Source organism: Aulostomus chinensis, chromosome 19 (assembly GCF_037954235.1).
Source record: "Aulostomus chinensis isolate RoL2024-O1b breed Wild chromosome 19, RoL_Achi_v1.0, whole genome shotgun sequence".
NCBI classification, from domain to species: Eukaryota; Metazoa; Chordata; class Actinopteri; order Syngnathiformes; family Aulostomidae; genus Aulostomus; species Aulostomus chinensis.
The window spans coordinates 992,138-1,018,759 of NC_141338.1; the positions used below are offsets into that span (position 1 = coordinate 992,138).

Genomic DNA, 26,622 nt, shown 5'->3' on the forward strand with positions numbered 1-26,622 from the left:
AGCGGTTTGACTCCCCGGCAGATCAGGGGAGGTGGACATGTCCGGGGAAGAGGTGGCAGCCATATTTGTTTCTCACGCTGTCACATGAAGCTACACATCAGTTCTTTGACTGATGGCACAGCCACTCCACTTCTGACTGATGATGTCACAGAGCATCAAAGATCTGACCTCAGCGGCCTGGGATGAGGAAGGAGCCTTTCAATTCAGGGTCAGATGGGTCACAGCGCCACCTGCTGGCAACAGGACGTGACATGTTGATGTCCTCCTGATGGAGCAGATCCTCTCAGCTGTGGTCACAACCTCCTCCAGAACTTGTGGAGGGTCACTGTGGAGACCGTGGCGAGGAGGCAGCCATGTTCGATATCTGATTAGTAGCTGGAGTCACATGGTCAGACCTTTGATGAAGATGTCTACAGCCACCTGGTGGAGACAGGAGGTGAGTCTGATGGAACAAACGTCACATGACTCTGTTTTGTCTTCACCTGATGTGCAGCTGCATCACTCACAGGAAGTGGGTGCTCTCTAGCACCACCTGGTGGAGGCAGCAGTCGTCTGCTCCTCCCTCTCACGCTCTCTCACACACACACACACACACACACAACCCGGACACCAAAGAGCCAGAGGTCAAAGTTCACCTGAGTGGAGAGTTGTAATTCAGTCTAAACTACAGCTGACGATTCCACTGTTACACAGTTAGTCCCTTCCCCGGATCAATATTCACATAGATCGATTATTATAATAACAATGATGATGATGATGATGATGATGGTTGTTGTTGTCGTGCTGCTCTGTAAACTGCTAGCAGGGGAAATGTGATACCAACAGATAAAGGCAGTGAAGTAGAGAGCGATTGTTACAGTCTGAGAAGTAGTGGAGCGGAAGAGGAACAGAGTAAACGTCGATGGATGCCCCCGGCCCCGCCCCCGGCCCCGCCCCCCATCATTAGCAGTGTCCAGCAGCAGCTCTCACATCCCCCCTGCTGTCACTGCGAGCGGCTGGTCGTCGCTCTCCTGTCACTCTCAGAATCTTGTTCTGATCTGTTTCAGGTCTTCGCCGTTTGTGCAACGTTAGCTGACGTCAGATCGAGCCTCTCAGCGTCGCCTCCCCCCTCAGGTAAGACCTCCACCTTTGCGGGTGCCATTTTCAGACTTAATTTGGTGGAGAACTGTTTGTGAGCAGAGTGACAAATCTAAAATTCTCTGATTGAAGCCTGGATCACATGATCACATCTCTCTATGGACTCACGCCACACCTGAACTTTGTTGTCACGGTAACAGCTGTAACCATGTGGTTTGATTTCTAAACTGACGGTCATGACAGTTGGAAATTATGGGAGACAAAGTTCGCTGTGGTGTTGGACCGCTACGTAGACCGGTGACCAGGAGAGATTACATCAGCATCTGGTCACTGTACTAATATCGATTTGGTCCTGACGCCGACCCGTCGTCCCAGTTGGTGGGCGGAGTCTAATGCCACACGTGCAGGACAGTTTGGAATGTCAACTTGTACAACTCAAGTTTTACTTGTTTTTTGAAAAGTTGGTCAGGAGTCTGACAGTGAGAGGTGAAACCGTCATGAACAAATAACTGACTCACGAGACAGAAGCGCTGGCATGAGAGCGTGAGCTGTCAATCAAATCAGACTCATTTGAAAGTATGGACGTGAACAGAAGCTGCTGCCATGATTCATGTATTCGTTTCTGATTCTGTTCAGTCCTGTTTTCTACCCAGACATTCATCAGACCGATCCCACTCTTGGTTTAGATGGAGAACATGATCCGTGCTGGGACTCTGGGCTCGACTGATCATACCTGAACAGTCAGGACCCCTTGTTAGCAAATAGCTGACAAAAAGCCGAGAACTAGAAAAAGAGAGGAAATAAAAGAAATCAAGGGTAATCAAGAATAAACGCTTAAATCATTCAATTTTGGTGTTTTTTTGGTGACTTTGACAGAGCTACGCTAACACTTCCCACCCACTACCTGTCTTTGTGCTAAGCTAACTAGCCTTGGTCTCTGTCTTCTTGTCTCCGTCTGTTGTCTCTGGTGACGATGGACAATAAGGGATTGTCTCTAAAAGTGGGCGTGTCCTTAAAGGTTAGCACTAAAGGTTAGCGCTGGGGAACATCAAGGTCATAGTTAGAGTTTAATATCCCCTGAAGTGATGGAAACACACCCCAGTGTGTGTGTGTGAGTGTGTGTGTGTGTGTGTGTGTGTGTGTGTGTGTGTGTGTGTGTGTGTGTGTGTGTGTGACTGTCCTTCACAGTCAGTGGTCAGGCTTCAGGGACTAGTTAGCGATCAGAAATGACGTTTATTGATCAGCCTAGAAAACTCCCCCAAATCAGCGTTAGAGAGAATCATGAGAGCAGCAGGACTCTGATCAGGTCACGACGTGTGGACATCACGTTCAAGAACACGTCGCCTGGTTCCAGCAGGAGGACACGCAGGAACTCAGGGAGATGCATGTTCACTCAGACACGTGAGCGATGGTGAAGCTGCGTTGTGGCTCCTCTAAATGGCCGCAGCTGCTTCCAACGCGAGATTTAATTGCGATAAACAGATAAAAATAAGGCTGAAGTAACAACGTCATAATGCTGATTCGAACAAAGCCGGCGTTCAAACGTCTCCTTTTTCCATGAGACAACAAGCAAAGAGCTTTCAAGTGCTTGTGTTCTGACTGGAGTTTGGCTCTGATCAGCTTCATCATGGTTGGCATGACGCAAATCGTTTAACTCTGCCTGGACAGACGTGAATCAGCCTTCGGCTTGTTGGGCTGTCTTTTAGAAAATGTTCCTCCTCCTGCAATGCTTTTGTTGTTGATTGATTTACTCTCAATGATCTGGAATCGATCTGAGTGGAACTTCACTTCTCTGGAGTCCTGTGAAACATTCAGCAGTGAATAAATGGATTCAGGTACACTCATGCTAGTAAAAAGTAAAAAAACTGTCCTGAACATTTAAATAAAGTTACTTTGAATGATCTGTCACTGGCCGTCAGCTCCTGAGGGTTAACGACGGTGCTGCATTTGTCTCTTGGTTCCTGGTTGTACTTCTAAACTCAGGAGTCATGACCAAGTACTGCAGTATTTACTTCCTGATTACGACTGAAATCCTCCCCAAGATTCTTTGTCTAAATTCTGATTGCGCTCCAGATCAGACGAGAGCCTCACACTGACTTGTTGGAGAAGATTTCATTCAGTTTTTAGTTTTCCTTCAAGTTTCGTCCCAAATTGTACTAAACGTTGTTTTTGTGCGTAATAACTCGGACTTTCTGCCAGTTGATCGACTTGATAACTAATAACCACGGAGGCTTCTTATGTGCAGTGAAACAAACGCACCCTGGGAGATGTGCAACGTTGGCAGTTCCTGTCTGACTCGGAGTCCTCGTGGCTCCGTGATGACGTCAGCCGGGCCGCGCTGAGGGACCATCAGAGCAAAGATGGAGGGAATTCCGAGCTTTTCCTCTAGCTCCCGTGGTTTTGGCTGCGCTCATCCTGGAGGGGCTGCCGGGGGTTTTCCATCGAGTTTTCCTCTCGTCATGATTGATCACTCAATGTCACGGTGGCACATGTGGCGCCACGTGGTGCTGGCAGCTCACTGAGGGGGTGTACATCTGGGAGGACTCCCTGACGGTCATAGATGAGGGGGTCACCGCCAAAACTACCGTCCTGACACGTATATTTGTCCAGTATCAGGATACCTAAGACAGAATCCCTTCACAGGTGGAATCTCAGGAGGCTTGTTTATAGAATCCAGAATCTGTCGGTCTCCGTTAGCTTCAAGCTAACGTGGCTGGCTCTTCCTGCCTTCTGGAGTCTCAGAAGTGCTGCAGGAGGGGAAGGACATACTTGTGAGCTCAAGACTGCAGTTACTGAGTACTTGGAACAGAAAATACACTTTCTGGGTGAAGTAGTACTTTAAGTGTGATGAGATTGTTTTGGATTCGATGTTAGAAAGATATATTATTATGTCCGGCCTTTTTTCGAAGTGTTTTTTCATGTTTTATCTGATGATCAAGAATATTTTTGTCTTGTTATCCGGATCATTCCAAGTTAGAATGAGGAGACTCTGATCGCCCGGATCCCCGAGCCAGCGGAACATCAGCGGTAGAAGAGCCAGATTGTTCCCTCAGGAGTCGGTAGACGACCAAGTAGAAGTAACAGAATTTAGAGACGGAAACTCTCACGAATGGCGATGACGATGACGATGATGATGTCAATAAGCTGCTGTTTGCTAAGGGTTAGGGTTCCGACTGGATTCATGTTCACTGTTACTGCTAACAGCTGTAAATAAGATCATAATTATATCAAAATATTCCTGAGTCCAGCTGGAAGTCTGTTTTTCTGATTCCAAGCCCTCCTCTTGGAATGGCAGGTGTCGCTTCATCCTCACCGCCGCCTCTTGTTTCAGGATGGATCACTATGACTGGCAGCCCGGAAGGAGCAGAGGTCAACGCCGCTACGATGACGACGATGGTGAGATAACGAACTTACGTGCGAGGACCCCCCCATCTTGCGTGAGATGCTGTGCTGATGCCTACGTTCTCTCTGGGTCTCTCAGATGTTCAGCCGGTGTACATCGGTGTTCCAGTTTCCCACAGACGGAAAAGGCGTAGACATCATTCGTACGCTAGCGACGCCGACCGAGACTCTCGGCACTCACACTATGATCACCATGCGCACCACGAACACTCTCACCGGGGATACTACCACGACAGAGAGGAGCACTATGATGAGGAGGAGGACAGCACGGATCGTCAGGAGCACGGCGACCCGTCAGGTCAGAACCCACACGGCCTCCTGCCACTCACAAACACCACTGACACAAAAGTGTAGTACTGAACCCTTTCAACAGGCGAGTCTCCACGAAGGTTTGAACTCTGTAGCTAGTTAGATTTTTGGAGGAAAACAAACGTGGTGGAAGCATCACCAGAGTGTGAACCCATCGCCCTGGTGGAAGCTGACGTGTCAAACGGGTTCTGCACACATTGATCAGCAGGTGGCACCGTAATCAAGAAGTCCATTTTTAGCTTTGGAGCTTTGGAGGTGCTGCGTCAAATCACTGCTCCCAGTCAGGAAAGTAGTTCCGGCTACGTGTCTGATTCTACCACTACAACGTCTCCTCATGTTAAACTGGTGTTCATCACCAAGGTTACACACAACCCTCCTGATATTAATGCAGGCAGAGAAGGAGCTACGCTAACACTTCCCACCCACTACCAGTCATTGTGCTAAGCTAACTAGCCTGAGTCTCAGCTCCCTAGAGGAGGGGCTCTGTCCTCCTGTCTGGCTCTGGGGACGATGGACAGTAAGAGACTTTCACTGTCGTGTCCCTTTAAAATGAAACTCCGCTCAGTTGTTTTTCATGTTCCACTGAGTTCAAGCCAGCCGGAGGTCCTGGCGGCGCTGAGGGGGTTTGTAGTTTTTCACTGTGAATGGACTCGGGTCAGCAACAGACCCAGATCAAAGGAATCAGGAGCTGTGCAGGCGTGAACCCCTGTGAGCTCCAGACAGCAGCAGGTCGGCGGGCAGGTAGGAGCTGCTGGTGGGAGCCTGTGGCGTAAATGTTTTCACCAGGGTTCCCATGACGTCTGTAAGCTGATTAGAGCCAAGCGACCCCACGCTGTGTGTGTGTGCGTGTGTGGTTTGCATTGTTTTCTCTACACACGAGTTGTCCAGGAGAGGTTGTAGTTCAAGTCACTGATGCAGGTGTGCAGGTGTCATCAGTGACTTGAACGTAGATTTTTGTGAGGATGGTTGCTTTGCTTGTTTGTGTATTTGTGTGTGTGTGGTGTGCATTTGTGTGTGTGTGGTGTGCATTTGTGTGTGTGTGGTGTGTATTTGTGTGTGTGTGGTGTGCATTTGTGTGTGTGTGTGTGGCCCTACAAGGCCCTGTGGTGTGGTGTGTGTGTGCATTTGTGTGTGTGGCCCTACAAGGCCCTGTGGTGTGGTGTGTATTTGTGTGTGTGTGTGTGTGTGTGTGTGTGTGTGGCCCTACAAGGCCCTGTGGTGTGTGTCAACCCTCTTAAAGCCTCTGGCTCTTTGCAGACCAGGAGATTTCAGTGGATTCCTGCCACAGCTTAGACGAAACCGTGCAGGTCTCAGACAGACGGCACACGAACCCTCACTGAAACCACAAAACTGGACATGGAATAAAACTGACAGACGGCAGCAGCAAAGTTCAGAAACCAGGCAGGGCTTTTGTCCGCTGATGGAGGACGGTGAGGAGCGCTGAGCCGAGGACTTCAGGGATTCGGAGGCCTCTGGTTGGCCTGAGGAAGACCTCTGTTTTCTTTGTCTTTGGTTTAAGACCTGGAGGGCATGCAGGGACCCGGGGCAGGTTCTCCCTCTATCATGGCTTCCCGCTGGACCCCACTGGGCTCTCAGATAGGTAACATCATGAACAGTAATGGCCCCAGGCTGTGGTGGTGCCATGGTAACAGGCTGCTAGCAGCAAGCTAATCAGGTGGTTCATCAGCTCATGGCGAACGTGTTTGTCTGTCTGTGACCATCAGAGCAGGTTTGACTTCTGCAGCGTGGCCACATACGTGACCTCCACCGTGTGTGTGTGAGCTGGACCACTTTAATCACGTTCCAGGCAGAAAACACACCTTTCGAACTGCAGAAATGTTACACTGTCCCATTTCTACCAAGTGAATTTGGTTAGCCAACATCAGTCATGATCATAAATATCAAATATGAATTCATTTTCAGAATTGTAACTCCTTACAGTGGAAAAAGGCACCAGTACAGCGATATGATGTTTATCTAACTGAGACACACACACACACACACACACACGATTTTAGTTTAATGTGTATTCTGCGACAATGCAGCGCCCCCAGTGGGAATGGTATGTCATTACTTCATCGGCAAAACATGAGCAATGTCTGATGGAAAAAACGTTAAAAAAAAAATACAAATTTCAAGAGAAAAGTCCAGAATGAGTTCAGACGCTGGCGCTGGTCCCGTCTGCTCGCTCACTCTGTTCAGAGGTGGTCAGGCATTGAATTCAAATTCTTTTTTTTTGCTGTTTGTTTGTTCGTTTTACATGTGTTGTCAACAAGGGTTTTCAACCTTCAAAAGTTACAATAAAACAACCAGAACATAAAAAAGACAAAACTAGAAACAAAATTTCTCTCAGTTATAGAAAGAACTTTAAGTTCAGATCAGTCATAAAGTGTCGGATTCGTTCGTTCCAAGTCTTAGTGATCCATGACGGGACTCCTTCCTCGCTAACATCCACGGTTCATCGTTATGCCGCAGCTGTATTTGCATAATTACATCATCGCTCCTGTTCGTGGAAGCGTTAATTGGGAGTGTTAGAGCCTCATCAACAACGAGGCGTTCACATCAAACTTCTATCGACATTTTCAGCTGCTGATCACAAGGACAAACCAACTGAGGGACAGGAAGCAGGGAGCCAGCAGTTCTGTTGGGGGAAGCGAGCAGAGCCTCCAGGCTGGGATGTTAATGGAGATTGATCCACTCAGAGTGGAATTAGGAGGTGCAGGCTGATGGATTATACGTCTCAATCACAGTCGTTAGAGGAGCGGATTCTGGTCTGCTCATTAACAAAGTCACATGCTGGGACGTTTAGAGCTGCCGTCACCCTGCAACAGGGGCCGGACGAGGCCAACAGGAAGTTGATGAGGAGAGATGACCCTCGGAGTCTGGTGTTTACTGGTGGATCAGATGTAGAACTGAACCTCCACCATCCACCGGTCTGGTGTTTACTGGTGGATCTGATGTAGAACTGAACCTCCACCATCCACTGGTCTGGTGTTTACTGGTGGATCTGATGTAGAACTGAACCTCCACCATCCACCAGTCTGGTGTTTACTGGTGGATCTGATGTAGAACTGAACCTCCACCATCCACCGGTCTGGTGTTTACTGGTGGATCAGATGTAGAACTGAACCTCCACCATCCACCGGTCTGGTGTTTACTGGTGGATCTGATGTAGAACTGAACCTCCACCATCCACCGGTCTGGTGTTTACTGGTGGATCTGATGTAGAACTGAACCTCCACCATCCACTGGTCTGGTGTTTACTGGTGGATCTGATGTAGAACTGAACCTCCACCATCCACCAGTCTGGTGTTTACTGGTGGATCTGATGTAGAACTGAACCTCCACCATCCACCAGTCTGGTGTTTACTGGTGGATCTGATGTAGAACTGAACCTCCACCATCCACCGGTCTGGTGTTGACTGGTGGATCTGATGTAGAACTGAACCTCCACCATCCACCAGTCTGGTGTTTACTGGTGGATCTGATGTAGAACTGAACCTCCACCATCCACCGGTATGGTGTTTACTGGTGGATCTGATGTAGAACTGAACCTCCACCATCCACCAGTCTGGTGTTTACTGGTGGATCTGATGTAGAACTGAACCTCCACCATCCACCGGTCTGGTGTTTACTGGTGGATCTGATGTAGAACTGAACCTCCACCATCCACCAGTCTGGTGTTACTGGTGGATCTGATGTAGAACTGAACCTGCTGATATCGCCAAACACCTGATCTCAGGTCAGTGACTTAGAAACGGGGGAACCAGACGTTCTACTGGGAGAATTTATTTACTGGTTTTACGACTCGTTGTTCTGTAGGTCTTTGATGAGGAAATTCTCCCATAAAGGCACAAAATATTGCCTCTTAATGGCAATGATAAAAACATCTCCATCTCGTGTCTGTCACATTCCTCACGTGCGTCAGCCTGACAAAGTTCTGAGTCGGGAGGCAAATACAGCTCTGCACCGTAGCCACGCTGCTAGCAAGGCTCAAGCGAGCGCTCGTACTGATGGCGTGTCTGACTCCGTCATTTGTTTCTGATGTGGATCAAAAACAGAAAACATTTAAGCATTTATTTAGAAGACAACGGCAAACAGGCTTTAGCTGTCGAGCGAGCATCAGCTGGCTGGTGGGTGTCCTGTGGTACTGGCACCTGACACAGGGTTTATTCAGTTCTACCTTTGTGGTTCCAAAAAGAACAGACGTCGTCTCACAACTCTTCAGGAGTCGAGCAGGTGTAGGATCTCACTCCCTCCATCAGTCCACACCTAAGACAGCAGAGACGAAACCGTCCTCTCACATGAGGGGCTTTTCTTCTTTGAGCCAGGAAGCTGATCTGTCCGATGGATTGTGACTCATATTTCTCACTGAAACATGAAAATCATGGAAATCTGTCTCTTTGTGCTTTTCTGTAGTTTCGCCTGCGGCGGAGAGACTCCGCCACATCCTGAGCGACGACGACAGCACGCCAACACCCACCATCTTCACCGAGATGGACACGCTGCAGCACGAGGGCGGTGAATTAGAGTGGAAGGAGTCTGCCAGGTACTCGCCTGCATGTGGTGGCCGAGCCTTCATTAGTTTAGGATTTCGGCTCATCCTGGGGTGGATGTAGGGGTCGAAGGTCATGTGTGCTGGGTGAACCACAGAGGCAGTTCAAATTACATACCAGTGCCCTGCGGGTTGGCACCCCCCACCTGGACTAATCAATCCTGCTGTTGGATTCAGGGACTGAAGCACTTTCTTACTCTTTGAAGGTGGGTGAAGTTTGAGGAGAAGGTGGAGGAGGGAGGAGAGCGATGGAGCAAACCTCACGTGTCCACGCTGACCCTCCACAGCCTGTTTGAGCTCAGGACGTGTCTGCAGACCGGCAGCATCCTGCTGGACCTGGAGGGCTACTCGCTGCCACAGATAGTAGGTGAGTCCAACAGCTACTTCCTGCGACGGCGTGTTGAGGTGACCTGCAAAGGTGGCGGGGGAGCGTGGAGATGTTTGATATCAGACGCGATGGAGCGACCTGATGGGATATGAGACTGAGTTCAAGGCCCAAACAGGTTTATTTTGACTGTTGTGACACCGAGTGGTCGGAATGTGTTGTTCTTGGTTTCTGTCGTTGAGGACAGATTCTGCAACGATGCAGTTCCATCAAAAATGGTTAAAGGTTCTGAGGGCCGTGTGGAACAAGAACCTGAAGTCTGGTTCTAAAGGACTTACTGCTTCCTTCACACTGTACAACTTCTTTGCCAGACTTTTAGGAACGTTTGAGACTTTCATTGTGATGAGCGTCCATAGATCATCGCTGCAAGGTTCCGTTGGGTTGGACACACCAACGAGGAAGAGTTTAAAAACCCGGTTGTACGTCACCTGTCTATCATGTCTGCAGATGAAATCGTGGACCGTCAGACGGCTGATGGTCTCATCCCTCCGGATCTGAAGGAGAAGATCAGCTTCGTGTTGCTGAGGAAACACCGTCACCAGACCAAGAAACCCATCCACCGCTCTCTGGCCGACATCGGGAAGTCCTCCAACACGGCCGCTAGTAAGTCTGCTGGCACGCGTCGCTGCTCCTTCCTGCTGCAGTCGCTTCATGCACTCATGTGAATCAGCAGATTTCTGGTCTTTTAACAATCGTTCACCTGAACGTTTCCTGCTGTCTCCTAAAATCCCCTCTTCCTCTGCCGCCGCTCTGCCAGCCCGTAGCCCGCAGGTCAATCTGAGTCGTAGTACTAGTTCTGCTTCTGGAATCCACCGTTCCACAGAAGACCTACGTTCTCGGCAGTCAAGCAGCCTTGGCCGCCTGCGTGAGTGAAAACACACACAAACACAACATTTCCAGCAACAATGCTTTTGAAGGGGGGGGGGGGGGTAGACCACTCAGGGGATGTGGCCAGTGGCGCTTGACGTTTTGGATTGGTTGAGTACTCGCAGCGTTCATTCCGACCCCTTCAGAGCTGCTTTTCATCGGGCCTCTGCAATGCTTCTCACTTCAAGTCATCAAAGAACTCAGGTGTTTCAGGTTGCTGTGCCAGCGGCGCTCGTCCCCAGCAGCTCTGCTGGGCTCTCACCTTGCTAACAGGAGCGTCGCGCCGCGCTGCTGTGCAGGCCTCTTCTTCTTCTTCGTCCCGCCGCCTATATCATCGACCTGATTTGCATAATCTTCCTGGAGCTTCTGGTTGAAATGCACAGAGATTTTTGTCACGACAAACACGCCAGTGGTGGAAGATAGCCGGACCTCTGATGATGTCATCACCATCCCAACACAAATGTTTCATGTCATTCTTCAAGTCCAGACTCCTGTAGCCAATCAGCTCCCTCAGACCTAAACTGGGCTTCGTTTCATGGTTCATTTCTCACCTGGCATGAAATTGAGTCAGTGACATTTTAACCTCCATAGAGCCCAATTGGCATCAGCTCACCCTGCAGTCTGAGGAGGACTAACATAGTCTACCGCCACCTGCTGGCGCAGAGAGTCATTTCCTCCAGTGCCGGCAGGGCAGCTGGTGTGTTCAGCCGGGCAACGCAGCGGCTGCCTGGTCTTTGACGTCGGGTGTCTTCACGTCTTCTTCCACCACTGCCACTCACTCTTTTTACCATTAAACTATTTTATGCTCACGTTTCTGAACTTGACTTTCTGCTGCTTTTAAACCAGCTCTGACCCCAGTGTGTGTGTGTGTGTGTGTGTGTGTGTGTGTGTGTGTGAGTGAGAGATGAGTAGATCTGACTGGACACAAAGTGTGTAGTTAAAGATTGTGGTTCTTTGGTGTGAGCCTTCGCTGGGCTCTTTTGTCGGTCGTCATGAGTGAGCAGGATTACAGAGGGATTTTTTTAGGCCCTTTGTGGTTTGTTCTTGTTCTCCCTGTGTTACGTTTATTTGTTCCCAAATCTGCTTTGAGAAGAAAGAGAAATGAGTCATTAAGATATAATCCCAGGGGAACATGGAGACGTTGGAGCACACGTTGTGACGTAAATGAATGCCCTCTTTGTTTGTCTTATAAGCCTTAAAAGGAACAAATGTGCATCTGAGACACCACAACATGTTGTGTACCAACTCTGCGTGTGTGTGTGTGTGTGTGTGTGTGTGTGTGTGTGTGTGTGTTTTACAGATCACGCCCAGAGCCGGAGCATGAATGATATCTCAGACACTCCCAGCACAGACCAGGTAACTGCTGCCTGCTCCAGCTAGCGCCTCTGATGTAAACATGTCTCCTTTGATGAGGGGGACAATCCAATATGACCGGTTGGGTTCGCCAAGCGACGACGTGCGCACACACACACACACACACACACACACACACACACACTCACGTAGGCACTGATTAGATTCCTTCTGACCCTGTTTAGCATTGCAATACTACAAGAGTTTTGTGTATCAGTATTCCATCCTGTTGTGGAGGTTATTTGGTTTCCCCGGTAACGGACCGTCACACAAGTTGAATATCAGATACTGTAAACCTTTTAGTGACCATTACTGATTGAAGTAGAGATGCTAGCAACAAAAGGAATGAAAGAGTCATCAATAGAAGTTAATTCACTGGACAATCTTATCACCTCTGACTTTATAGTGTAGATATCAGACAGATCAGATGTATCGGTGACACGCACCATCGAAAAATCCCCCCATGAAAAGGAAAAAAATCCAGGACACCTTCAGACAGGTCGTAGCCAGGTGGCGCTAGGGAACGCCCACTTCCTGTGTGTGATGTAGCTGCACATCAGGTGAAGACAACACACAGCCATATGATGTTTGTTCCACCAGACTCACTTCCTGTAAGCACCAGTTGGTGCTAAGACTAAAGTTGATGATGTCTCCCAGGGGCGGGGCCTCATGGTCACCCCTCATACGTGTTCTCTGTCCTCTGGTTCCGCAGCTGAAGAACAAGTTCATGAAGAAGATACCTCGTGATGCCGAGGCCTCCAACGTCCTGATCGGCGAGGTGGATTTTCTGGACAAACCATTCGTCTCTTTTGTTCGTTTGGCTCAAGCCACTACTTTGGGGGGCCTGACCGAGGTCCCCGTCCCCACCCGGTGGGTCTCATGTCCCCCCTCCGTCTTTGTAGGGTCCTGGCTTTGGGTTTATTAACCCTTTGTCTATCCTGGCAGGTTCCTCTTCATCCTCCTGGGTCCTCATGGCAAAACCAAGTCCTACCACGAGATTGGCCGAGCCATCGCCACGCTCATGGTTGACGATGTGAGTCACAGTGAGGTCACGCAGAGTCACTTGAGTGTGTTCCAGGGTTCCTCCAGGGTTCCTCTAGGGGGTCCTTCAGGAGGTCCTGGTTTTGTCATTGTCAAAAAAACTTGATTCACAAGAAATAAGTAACGAGACAAACCGTTATTTTAGAAATGACATCATCACATGTACATCGTTTTATTCAGAGCTCGTGGGCCTGTAGCTTATTAACAGGTTTGTGGGCTCCACTGTCCTTGTTTCCTGTCAGCTGTTCAGTGACGTGGCGTATAAAGCGAGGGATCGTGAAGACCTGATCGCAGGCGTGGACGAGTTTCTGGACGAGGTGATCGTCCTCCCTCCGGGGGAGTGGGACCCCAAAATACGCATCGAACCCCCTAAGAAGGTTCCATCAGCAGAGACGAGGCACGAGCACGGAACCCTGAGTCATTCTGAGTCCATCTAGACGGTTGCTACTTTTACTATTATTATTATTATTATTATTATTAATCTCAGGAAGTCGGTGCTGAACCTGAACGAGCTAGGTCAGATGAATGGATCAGCTGGTGGCGCCGCTGGAGGAGATGATGAAGAACTTCCAGCTCAGCATGAGCTTGGAGAGGAGCTGAAGTTCACTGGGAGGTAAACACGCACACACACACACACACACACACACACACACACACACACATTGTCTGTGTTCATGTCTGTCACTACTTTGACCATGAGAACCTGGTGAAGGTGACTGTGAGGGAGGAGCTAAACCGTGTTTGAGGCAAACATTGGTGAATGTGAGGGGCTGGAAGTCAAAGGTTCTCTAACTTCGTTCCTCTAGGATCGCTGGTGGACTCTGGCTGGACATCAAGCGGAAGATCCCGTGGTACTGCAGCGACATCTACGACGGCTTCCATATCCAGACCATCTCTGCTGTGCTCTTCATCTACCTGGGTTGCATCACCAACGCCATCACCTTTGGAGGCCTGCTTGGGGACGCAACCGACAACTACCAGGTAGCAGGAGACCGTCTGGCCCCCTCACACCTGACGCTGGCTGTAGCTCACGCATCCAGTCAGGTTGAGTGACCTACAAGTTAGAACCAATGAGCTTTGAAATCTGATTACAGACATTCCTCATCATGTTTGCTGCAAGAATGCCTCCTACTGTCCATCGTCCCCAGAGACAGACAAGAAGACAGAGACCCAGGCTAGTTAGCTTAGCACAATGACTGGTAGTGGGTGGGAAGTGTTAGCTTAGCACAATGACTGGTAGTGGGTAGGAAGTGTTAGCTTAGCACAATGACTGGTAGTGGGTAGGAAGTGTTAGCTTAGCACAATGACTGGTAGTGGGTAGGAAGTGTTAGCTTAGCACAATGACTGGTAGTGGGTAGGAAGTGTTAGCTTAGCACAATGACTGGTAGTGGGTGGGAAGTGTTAGCATAGCTCCTTCTCTGCCTGCATTAATAGCAGGAGGGTTGTGTGTAACCTTGGTGATGAACACCAGTTTAACATGAGGAGACGTTGTAGTGGTAGAATCAGACACGTAGCCGGAACTACTTTCCTGACTGGGAGCAGTGATTTGACGCAGCACCTCCAAAGCTCCACTGGAACTTGGGTCAACAGAACCAAACGTTTGTTGAGGACTTTTCCTAAAAGTGGGCGTGTTCCTTCAAAGTAGCGCCTCTCCTGTTGTTGCCTTCCCTGTGACGTTGTGTGCATGACGCCCGTCCCTCCGTTCTGCCAGGGTGTGATGGAGAGTTTCCTCGGCACGGCCTTAGCGGGGACTGTGTTCTGTTTGTTTGGGGGCCAACCTCTCATCATCCTGAGCTCCACCGGACCCATCCTCATCTTTGAGAAGCTGCTGTATGAATTCAGCAAGTAAGACGCACAGATCACGTGAACACGAGCGATCAGCGTCTCTCAGGTGATGTAACACGTGTGTGTCCTCCCAGGAATAACGGCATAGACTACATGGAGCTGCGTCTGTGGATCGGCATTCACTCGTGTCTGCAGTGTTTCCTGCTGGTCCTCACTGACGCCAGCTACATCATCCAGTACATGACCCGCTTCACCGAGGAAGGCTTCTCCAGCCTCATCTCTTTCATATTCATCTCCGACGCCATCAAGAAGATGGTGCGTGAGGAGCTGCACGTGGCTGGAAGAAGATGGGCTTCCTCTGCAGCACCACACATCTAATCTACTTGGGCTAATAACTAACAGCTAACGTTTCATCTTCAGTTGAGAAGTCAAATATGTGTTTTGTTTTGTAGTTTCTTAATTTTGACACGAAAACCAAAACTAGAAATACCTCATACCACCACAGTGACCTCTGACCCCCTTGGGACCACATTTGGAGAAGTTCTCTCTAGAATCACATGAATGAGACGAAGATCCTGAAAACATTGATTTGATTTTCTGATCTTGGATGTTAAACACTGAAAGAACAAATGAGGCATGAGACACCTGATAAATGGGCAGCCCAACTGCTAACGGTCCTGAACCCTGTCCCATTTCCTCCAGGTGGGGGCGTTCAAATATTACCCCATCAACCGCGGCTTCAAGCCTGATTACGTCACATCCTACAAGTGCGAATGCATCGCTCCGGACCAGGGTGAGTCCTCACCCTCCTCCTGTTCTGTCTGAAAAAGGTTATTAAATAAATGGACTGGATGTGGGCGTGTCCTTAAAGGAACACGCCCATATTTAGTGGAGCCAGACGGACGATAAGACACTCTCCCAAAAGTGGGCGTGTTCCTTTAAAAAGAGCAGGATGAAAGGACCTGCGTTTCAGTTGGTCGATGCTGTGCTCGTGACGCCGGCTCGTTGCCTTGTGATGATTTGTGTTCTGTCTGCTTCTGCCTCCTCTCTGGATGCTGCCTGACGAAGTGAGTATGAAGTGACACCAACATGTCTTTCTACTATCTCAGCCAAACGACCTCATTATTAAGTTAAAGTAGTACTGCGCTCAGCAAGTGTATTTTCCCCAGAAGCTCCCTCTAAGAGCCGTCTTGAGCTCACTAAGATGTTGTCCCCCCAGAATGCAGGAGGAGCCAGACACGTGCATTAAGTTGATTGGCATTTGAGCTACATTTGAATGAAAAAGGTGTTCAGGAGGGATTTATCAGCGTTTGTCAGTGAAAGCTTTTATTGCTGTTGTGCGTCTGTGACCGGGTGTCCGTCTGTTTGCTCTGCAGCTTCTGCGAATGTTTCAGCTCCTCTCGGAGACGATAACATGACTCTGATGGTAAGTGACAGAAATGCTACATGTTAGCTGTCCTGCTATTGTTTTTGATGAGGTTCAAGTATTTCAGCTGTTGATCCACATCAGTTCAAACCCTGCATGGAGGTCGTGCGGCGATGTGCTTAAATTGGAGCTTGTGGTTGTTTTGGTTTTAGTTCCGTTTCAGCTCCTTGTTGTTTGTCAGCTGTATATTAGCTTGTGGCTGTTTTTAGCGACATTAGCTTCTAGTTATTTTAACTTACAATTTAGCTTCAAGCCGATACTTTTAGCTGCACTCCACCCTGTTTAGATTTTAGTTTTTAAGTTGGCGTTTTAGCTTCTAGATGTTCTGTTGGCTTGTTTTCTTCTGTTACTTCTAAATTCATGACCTGGACCCTAAAGTGGGCTCCAACAAGCTGCTGACTCCAATTTAAAATGATTTTGTTGAAAAAGACACTTTGACACATCATGGACAGCAGAGTTAGCTAAATAGCTAATTGTAGCTTTCCGCCCGGTTGTTAGCTGCTACAGTTGCATGGGAACGGTCACAACAGAACTGTGCTGATTTGTTCTTATGCCTCAGAGGCTCGGAGGGATTATCTGCTTTACTCCTGCCTCAGTATTTCAGGAAAGCCCTGTGAGCGTAACCATGGTGACCCGGCTATGGCGGCTTGCTCAAGCCGCTGTAATCATCATTTTCAGTAAAGCACGGCGTTGTGGCTTCTGTTTCCGTGTCGCTGTGTATTTCTTCTGTTATCGCTTGTCTCTTCTCTCTTTGCGGGGGCCTCCTCTCCTCCTCTCCTCCTCTCCTCCATAGTTTAACTTGACAGACATGGACTGGAGTCAGCTGAGTAAGAAGGAGTGTGTGAATTATAGCGGCACGTTGGTGGGGGACGCCTGTAAGTACGTTCCGGACCTGGCCCTCATGTCCTTCATCCTCTTCTTTGGTACCTACTCCATGACTGTTTCTCTCAAGAAGTTCAAGTCCAGTCGCTACTTTCCAACGAAGGTAAGACAACTCCACCCCCCCCCCCCCCACATGATTAACCCTGCAAACACGTAGACCTGCACGTGAAAGGCTGGAACCCCGCCCCCTCTGACCACGTGCTCGTCCTACTGACTGGTATTGATATTCTGTGTTTTATCTGTCAACAAGTCTCATGACTAAACTGATCTCACAACCCATCGGACGCTCAGTCAGCTGCTGGACTTCATGTAGCTGGAACTCTTTGATGGGGGAAGGTTTAGGGGACGGACAACATGGCTGACACTGGCCCTACTGTAACACACATTGGAGAGTTGAGAAGAATTTGAGTCACAGCCAAATTTAATATGATTTTCAGATTACATCAATATTAGCCTCTCAAGTTTGTGTTAGCTTCCACGTTAGCCTCTCGCTGTTTCCTCTCCTGTGCATTTGAGCGACTAGCTGTTGACTAGCTTAGCTTTAATACTGGCTAGCTTTTCCATTGACTTCTGAGTTCTCCGGTGCGTCATCATCCAGTGTTGCTCAGGATGTGACTCCTACATTACCAAGTTTAAAGGTTCAACAGCACAGATTAACTCTTAACATTGTCACGGGATTTGTTGAGAGGAAGGGAAACACGGGATGTCATTTCCTGGTTCTCTCCTCATCCACACTGCCCCGCCTCACCTGCACCGCCTTCTCGCCTCCTCTCTTCTCCCTGTTCCGCTCCAGTTCCGCCACCTCATCAGTGACTTTTCCATCATCATTTCTATCCTGGTCTTCTGCGGGTTGGACGTCCTGCTGGACCTTGACACCCCCAAACTGCACGTCCCCACAGAGATTAAGGTCCAAACAACCTCAAGTCTTCCCTCAACCGTGTGCTCGTCGTTGCTGTGAATTTATAATCAGTCGTTTGATTTCACAAATGAAATGTGATTGAAATGCTCTCTTTCTCCTGTCCTCGCTCCCTCACGTGTGCGTCTTTCTCTGGTGCGTCCTATGTGCGTCCCCCCTTCACGTCCCCGCGTGTCGCCCCTCATGTGTGCGTGCTGATGGACACAAAGCTAAGGAAGCTAATCAGTGATTTTGCCATCTTCATGTCAATAATGTCCTTTGTGGGTCTGGATATGTTGATGGGGTTAGACACACCGAAACTAATCGTGCCCACTGAGCTGAAGGTATTTGATTCACCGTCTACATCAAGTGTGACATCACTGACCATGTTTACATGCACGCTAGCATTTAGAGAGAAAATAGTCCCGCAATGATCCAAAATGGGGAGATTCCTGGTTCTTGTGTGCAAGTTATTACAAATGTGTGAGACAGTTTGTTGAGAGCTCAAATGTGTGTCTCCACCAACACTCAAACACCAACAATGTGAAACCCTGAAAAAAATCCAGCAGGGTTTTTAATGTTGCATTTTTGAACCTCACAGATCCTGAGCACACATGCAGTACAGCAACAAATACTAGTGAGGTTCTTTTGTACTTCTTTCTAGGATATCGAGAATTTGAACTGCATATTCCTGTGGAATTTTTGTACTTTTGGCCTTTTCCCAAATGTATTCTTTTCCACACACTAATTTTCCGTTACCACGTCAACAATTAACTTGTTATATTGCCGTTTCCCCCTCGAGGGCAAAAACTATAAAAATGGTGGAATATTGTGTGAATGTGAACATTGTCAGTGGTTGTTTGTCTGTCCTCGCATGCTAGCAGGGAGAAAAAGATTAAATACCTTTACAAAAACCTCTTTCATTTTAAAATGAGGTTTTAGTTGCCGTTGACCTTTGTCCTGATTGTTTTTTTGTTGATCAATGAAACTGTTGTCCACCTCAGCTAGCTAGCATGTTTTAGTCACTGTGTAGATTAAAATGTCGGATATTTTAAAGTTATTCTTCACCCAACAAGTATATTTTACCTTTCAAATACTCACAAATAGCAGTATTTAGCTCGCAAAGATGTTTTTTCACTGCTCGCTCACTTACAGAATGCAGCCACGTACATTGAGCTTGAGGCGACTGGAGGCTCACGACGACCTGGAGAGTTTGTTAATGGAGGTTTTTGGGGAGTTTAGCAGTTGCTAGCCATCAGTGTCCGTTAGCGCTGAGCTAAATAGACGTGACTGGCTCTTTCTGCATTCTGTGAGAGAGTGAGAGGAGAAAAGCATCTCAGAGAGTTCCTGTTGGACTCCTGACAGTGAGAACTCGTTTCAGGATGCAGAATAAAATGAAACTGCTTGCGTGAGTCAACCTGTTGATCTGCTGATATATTTGTCATCCATTGTTGTGTGCGCGATGCAGCCAACGCGTCCTGGCCGAGGCTGGCTGGTGATGCCGTTTGGTAAGAACCCCTGGTGGTGGTACCTGGCCAGCTTCATTCCTGCCCTCCTGGTCACCATCCTCATCTTCATGGACCAGCAGATCAGCGCTGTCATCGTCAACCGCAAGGAAAACAAACTGAAGGTGGAGAAATGACACATAGAGCCGCACACACTTCAGTTTCAGTTTTGCGTTCCGCTAAATAACCAACATGACGTTTCCACAGCGATTGATGGACTTCAATAACTGCGTTTTCATTGGATTTTGTGTGAATTGTGGGAATGTCCCTGAAAGGAAATGCATATTTGTTTCCACTGCTCTGGAGTGAGTTAACTAGACTACACAGTGCTGCCAGAGGGGGGCAGTGTTGGTTTCTTTCTCATGACCAGCAGAGGGAAAAATGAGTTTCCTGAGAAACTCCTCAGGTTGCCTCTTGACAGCGAGGGACCGGCTCCCGCCCTCGCCTGTCGTCTTTATTCACCCACAAACAGGACGAATCCAGTCCCAGTGTCAGGACTGACCTGGGTTTGTCCTCATGTGATGCGGTTGCAGAAAGGTTGTGGCTACCACTTGGACCTGTTCTGGGTGGGGGTCCTGATGGCCGTGTGCTCCTTCATGGGTTTGCCGTGGTACGTGGCCGCCACCGTCATCTCCATCGCCCACATTGACTCTCTGAAGATGGAGAGTGAAACAAGCGCCCCTGGAGAGCAGCCTCAGTTCCTGGGAGTCAGGGAGCAGAGGCTGACCGGGGTCCTGGTCTTTGTCCTGACGGGCCTCTCCGTCTTCCTCGCCCCCGTCCTCCAGGTGAGCCAGGAAGCAGTAAAAATGGCCGAATATCCAACGGCCGATCTGATTCAGTCCCAGCTCAACGACCACGTGTGACCGAGACCCCTATGTGTTTGTCCGTGTGTTTCAGTACATCCCCATGCCCGTCCTGTATGGCGTCTTCCTCTACATGGGCGTGGCCTCGCTGAGTGGCATCCAGGTAGATTAAACACGGTTTTCAGGAGAAGAAACTCTTGTATTAATAAGTATATTTGTGAGTTTATTTCCAGTATAACTTTGACTGCTCAGACCCCCTCTCCACACACACGCGCACACGTTTGCCTCCATAACAACTTGAAAATATACAGAAAAATAAAAATGTGAAATAAACCTTTGAGGATAACAGTAATAATCCTGCTGCAGTACTCCGTGAGCACGCAGCGCCCCTAGTGGAAGTAGCATGTAGTCGCTCTACGGGCCAAACATGCCGAAATGGCACCACCTCGTGGAAAAAAGTAAAACTGCACATCAGGGGAAAGCTCAGAGGAAGTTTCACCCGTGTTGCTTTGCTCTGATGGCTGCAGCTGCAGTTTTAGAGGATTAAATGTCGTTTTTTTACCGCTCAAACGGGACAGTTTTTGTGTTCACTGACTATTTACAGACTCTTGACAGGAGCTGAGACGGAAATGAAAAAATCCTCCCAAAATGATCAATTTCAACCTATAATCAATAACATGATCAACACTATCAAATCACAGCTGAAGAGTGTGTAACCGCGTTGACGCCTGACTGTGTGCGTCGGGTTGTGTGTGCTCATGCTGCAGTTTTGGGAGCGTATCAAGTTGTACCTGATGCCGCCGAAACACCAGCCGGACTTCTCCTTCCTGCGCCACGTCCCTCTGAGACGCGTCCATCTGTTCACCCTCGTCCAGATTGTCTGTCTGGCCGTCCTCTGGGTCCTCAAGTCCACCTTCCTCGCCATCGTCTTCCCAGTGATGGTGAGTGTGTCGCGCCTCGTGACTCAGGCCAACATCAGGAATCCTCCCTTTAAAAGTTCAAATGAAATAAAGATGTAAGCAGAGTGTGAATGTACAGTCATGAGGTCACATGACCTGGGAAATGTTGAGAAAATTCAATCATGAATTATTGCGGTGTTGTATTATGCAGATGACTCGCTGCTTTCTGTGCCTGGAGGACTGTTCTGGCACAAGTGGGCCTTTTAGCCCTGAGTTTTGTCTCAAAGACAGGAAGCAGCTGCCCGTGGGACCGCACGAGGTCCTAAACAAAATCCTAATGATCGTCGGTGAAGAAATTAATCTGCCTCTTGATATTTCAAGAAATTAACGCCTGATCACGAGAGCGTTGTGGAGGAATCACAACAATGAACAGCCCGCTGGGCCGAGCGTTGATCGTCTCTCGTGCCCTGCAGATTCTGGGTCTGCTGGTCGTCCGCAAGCTGCTGGATCTGATGTTCTCTCAACATGACCTGGCCTGGCTGGACGACATCCTGCCAGACAAAGACAAGAAGAAGAAGGAGGATGAGAAGAAGAAGAAGAAAGAGAGGAAGGTGGCAGAAGCTGAGAGCGACGAGGAGGTGAGGAAGCAAACCGCCGCGCGTCTCGTTTCCTGGCTGTCGGTGTGTCGTTGGCTTTCTCTGACTAACACTCGCTGTTTCTCCTCTCTGTCCCACAGTGTTGCTGAGAAGGCACTGTAATAACACTCACTACACTCTTATTGTCTGCCCCCCCACCTGATCACCTCTGATCACCTCTGATCACCTGATCACCTCTGATCACCTGATCACCTCTGATCACCTGATCACCTCTGATCACCTCTGATCACCTCTGATCACCTGATCACCTCTGATCACCTCTGATCACCTGATCACCTCTGATCACCTGATCACCTCTGATCACCTCTGATCATCTCTAGACATTTCTAAATATCTATAAGGATTCTAAACATCCATAAATATTGCAAAATTTTACCTTGGGAACAGATTCATTGATTAAATGATGAGGTTCTTCAATCTCATGGTGGTCAAGACTCACACCCACACGCACACACACACACACACACACACACACACACACACACACCTTGGCGTGACACCTGTACCACCTGACTCATCCACTTTGATCCCTTCTTGTCCTGCACGTTGATTCCCAATTTGTGTGTCTATGTGTCAATCAGCCCCGGAGCTCCGCCCCTCATCCTGGGCAGCTTTCAATGGAGGTCATAGAACCAGACTCCGCCCATGTTGACCCTCCCACCCAAAGCCAAACCTGTGACTGTGAGTACCCCCCCCCCCACCTCTCGCTGTGTTCGATTGTACCGTTAATGTGTCAGCTGAGTGTCTGATTGACGGACGCGAGCAGAAACACGGTTGAAGGAGCTGATCTGGTTCCACGCTGTGGTCCACTTGAACCTGAGCGGCGGTCGGATCCACGCCGCTATCTTAACTAGCTAACTAGCACTCGGAGCCTGAATTCATCGGCTGAGACGCTTCGAAGCAGTAACAGTGTTGAGCATTAATTAAGTCTCATCTCCATTCCTGGTGTTAGCATGCTAACCAGCTAGCCCTTCTCGTTATACCACCGTGTACCTGAGGGGGTGACAGAGAGCAGTGTAGAGAACGTGAGGAACACCTTGGAGGGTTTATTCATCACCTTCTTCTGTGTCTGTTTGTATTTGTGGTGGATTGTTGTTTCCCCACCTGTGTACGCTTGTGTGTGGTGCACTTTTGGTGTGTGTGTGTGTGTGTGTGTGTGTGTGTGTGTGTGTGCGCGCGTGCGCGTGTGTTGCTCTGCAGGAGGTCAACCCGTACTCCACAGTCTCATCTGATCAAAACGAAGTAGATCACAGGTACTGCGTGCTGAAACTGCGCGTGCCCTACAGCGACCTCATTAACCCACTCAACACCAACGCCGGCGGGAACCACGCCATCGCCCCCACACAACCAAACACATAGATTCATCACACAAAGTTCATGCAAAGACGTAAAAAGATGTGAATGGCAGCTGAACGTTGTTGTAGTCACAATATTGAATAATTTCACTGTCAATAATGTGCCATAACCTCCATGACGCTTGAGTGATTCAGTTAGAGGTAAATCTCTGACACCCAGAAGCTTGAGATCCTTCTCTAGGGAGCTTAGACCCAGGCTAGTTAGCTTAGCTGAGCTAGCTGATGCTAACACTTCCCACCCACCACCAGCCATTGTGCTAAGCTTACTTGCCTGAACCTGAGCTAGCTGATGCTAGCACTTCCCACCCACCACCAGCCATTGTGCTAAGCTTACTTGCCTGAACCTGAGCTAGCTGATGCTAGCACTTCCCACTCACTATCAGCCACTAAGCTAAGCTAACTAGCCTGGGTCTCAGCACCCAGTTCAGCAGCAAAGAGAAAGAGGACGGAGCAGCTGGTGGGAGGAACAGCGCCCTCTTCAGTCTGAAGCCTGCCAGAATTAAACTTCCACATGTAACATGCTGCACCATCCATGAAGAAGACACATGTCCACACTGTGCATGTGTGTGTGTGTGAGTGTGTGAGTAAATGTGTATGGTTCCATCACTGTTCCTCAGTGTCACTCTACACCTGAAGATCTCCTGCCCCCCCTCACCCGTCCACTCCCAGATGAGCCACACCCACAGGGACACCGCACCGCCCCCACCGCTACATCTGCCCATCCCTCAAGTCAACATCCAGGTGGACTCGGACAGCGAGGAGTCCGCCGTTTACCCCCGACGTCACCGCCATCACCCCCCCAACAAGCCGCCACCTGTGAGAGCCCAAGATGTCCACCAGAGACTGAACACTCGCTTTGGTGAAACTGTTCTCTAGAGTTCTGTAGTGACACGCACACACACACGCACTCACACACACACGCACGCACTCACACACACACGCACTCACACACACACGCACTCACACACACACGCACTCACACGCACGCACTCACACACACGCACTCACACACACACACGCACTCACACACTCACACGCACTCACACACACACGCACTCTCACACACACACTCACACACACGCACTCACACACACGCACTCACACACGCACTCACACACACACACGCACTCACACACATACGCACTCACACACACACGCACTCACACACACACGCACTCACACACACACGCACTCACACGCACGCACTCACACACACGCACTCACACACACGCACTCACACACTCACACGCACTCACACACACACACGCACTCTCACACACACACTCACACACACGCACTCACACACACGCACTCACACACGCACTCACACACACGCACTCACACACTCACACACACACACTCACACACACGCACTCACACACACTCACTCACACACACACACTCACACACACACACTAACACACACGCACTCACACACTCACACGCACTCACACACACACACGCACTCTCACACACACACTCACACACACGCACTCACACACACGCACTCACACACGCACTCACACACACGCACTCACACACACACACGCACTCTCACACACACTCACACACGCACTCACACACACGCACTCACACACGCACTCACACACACGCACTCACTCACTCACACACACACACTCACTCACTCACACACACACACTCACACACACACTCAGGAGTTGAACTGACTGTCACTTTGTCTTGATTTGATCTTTCATTCAAACGTTCTCCACGGTTCTCCACGGTTGTTTATTTCTGTCTGTGTTCTGCGGTCCAGGCTGACTCAGCGCCGCTCATCAGCTCAAGTCTGTTTGTGTAATTTGAGTTTATACTTCATTTGACCCCCCCCCCCAGGAAACAGTAACTCATCTTTCGAAGTACTTTTTGTAATTTTACAGGATTTTTTTGGTGTTCTTTGATTTCTTGTCTGCTGACGTTCGTTTGACGGCGACTCAGTGATTTGTTGTGCTTTGATGCTCCTGCTCCTCTGCTGGCCTCCTCTCCTCAGCAGTCACTCGCAGCTACGCCTACAATCGTATTTATTTTTGAAGAATATATTTCGTGCTAATTTTCCTTTTTTTGGCTCATTGTTCTCTAGAGGTCTTAGATGTTTGTCTCTGTTTAGCCCCGCCTCTTGAGCCCTGGACACAGGAAGAAAATGTTTTAAAGACTAGAACAAATATGACAGCAAAACTGGAATCTGAACTCTCGTTGTGCTGAGGAGGCCCCCCGGGGTCCCTGGACCCGTGTTGGGAACCCCTGGCTGAGCTTTGACCAGCTTCCTGTAGGGAAGCAAACGCGCGTGCGTCCAGATTCGATGATCCGGGGTTGCTGACTTTTGCTGATCAGATGTGGTTCAAAACATAAGAAACAATGTCACTGTTGTCATGGAGACGAAGCGCTGGAATGTAATAAAACAGCATTTATGTTGTTCCCATTTTGTGTGTCTGTCGATTGTTTGAATGTTGGACTGGAGGAACGACGACGACGGAGGACGGTGTGACCTTCAGACGCCAGAAATCTGACCTGACCATCAAAATTGAACCGACAGAAACGTGCAGTTTTTGGGTGCCTCTGCACGTGCAACTCGTCATGACTTTGTTGTCCTGTGACATCATCATCTTGTAATCTCGAGATCACGGCAGGTTTATCAGCAGTTCAGCCGAGGGGGAATTCTTTCACGTCCGGTTGTGATCGGCTCTCTGCTGCCACCTTGTGTCCAAACAGCTGAGGCACTCATTTGTGTCCATTTGCTTTGTTTTTTTATTTTAATTTTTGAGTGCAAAATCTGGTTTGTGATGTCATATAAGCATTGAGGACAGAATATGATGATCCTGGTGACCTCTGACCTGCTTCATGGTGCCTCGACATTTAAAAATGAGCAGAATTTCATGAGTCAATTGCCATAAAGCGTACACACACACACACACACACACACACACACACACACACACACAGTTGTTTTTCGGGACCTCAGGACCTCACACGGCCTTCAGTCCACCAGGATGCTAACGATGCTAGCGATGCTAACGATGCTCGTCTGCTCCGGCGTCTCGTCCTCAGACTTCGGATCTCTGACTGAATTCTGGACTCCAGTATCAACGTTTCTCAAGTCTTCTTCGCTCTGTTCTGCATTCACTCTCTGTTTCTGAAGTTCAAAGGTCACGCCAGGGCCGTAAAGGGTTACCCTGACAACGGTATAAAACGGGTTAGTGAATTTGTAGAACCAGAACTTCTCCTCCCTGGAGGCTGCAGCTCGTCTGAGTACGTGTGATGGTACTGGACGCAGTAACTGGTAGTAGTATTGACATTCCATTGACGTGCTGTAATACTGTGTTACCTCCAGCACTGAAGTGAGTGTGGACCCCGGTGAGGGAACCTGTGGTACAGAAGTCTTCTTCCACAGCTGGACTCCAGCTTCCAGCTG

At 49.0% G+C, this 26,622-nt stretch overlaps 1 protein-coding gene across 17 annotated transcripts; it reads left to right on the forward strand.

Moving 5' to 3' along the window:
• The first annotated feature begins 317 nt into the window (after nucleotides 1-317).
• slc4a5b (solute carrier family 4 member 5b) lies at nucleotides 318-25,651 on the forward strand. 17 transcript variants are annotated; one of them, XM_086187989.1, is made up of 28 exons: nucleotides 318-436; nucleotides 1,047-1,113; nucleotides 4,409-4,473; nucleotides 4,559-4,777; nucleotides 9,208-9,337; nucleotides 9,550-9,710; nucleotides 10,176-10,331; nucleotides 10,486-10,593; nucleotides 11,896-11,951; nucleotides 12,661-12,818; nucleotides 12,894-12,981; nucleotides 13,232-13,386; nucleotides 13,477-13,602; nucleotides 13,796-13,970; nucleotides 14,701-14,834; nucleotides 14,909-15,089; nucleotides 15,477-15,567; nucleotides 16,151-16,200; nucleotides 16,994-17,185; nucleotides 17,876-17,989; nucleotides 18,208-18,321; nucleotides 19,446-19,607; nucleotides 20,016-20,267; nucleotides 20,380-20,448; nucleotides 21,053-21,226; nucleotides 21,658-21,822; nucleotides 23,041-23,093; nucleotides 23,813-25,651. In XM_086187989.1, the coding sequence occupies exons 3-28, from the start codon at nucleotides 4,410-4,412 to the stop codon at nucleotides 24,069-24,071; spliced, it is 3,606 nt and encodes a 1,201-aa protein (XP_086044115.1). In that variant the 5' UTR covers nucleotides 318-436; nucleotides 1,047-1,113; nucleotide 4,409; the 3' UTR covers nucleotides 24,072-25,651. The 17 variants fall into 17 exon arrangements, 15 of the variants coding, with proteins under 15 accessions (XP_086044115.1, XP_086044114.1, XP_086044119.1 ...); XR_015110452.1 differs by lacking the exon at nucleotides 318-436 and adding an exon at nucleotides 22,422-22,521 and having other exon boundaries at nucleotides 981-1,113; nucleotides 23,813-23,879; XR_015110453.1 differs by lacking the exons at nucleotides 318-436; nucleotides 23,041-23,093 and adding an exon at nucleotides 21,921-22,521 and having other exon boundaries at nucleotides 981-1,113; nucleotides 23,813-23,869.
• Nucleotides 25,652-26,622: the final 971 nt, after the last annotated feature.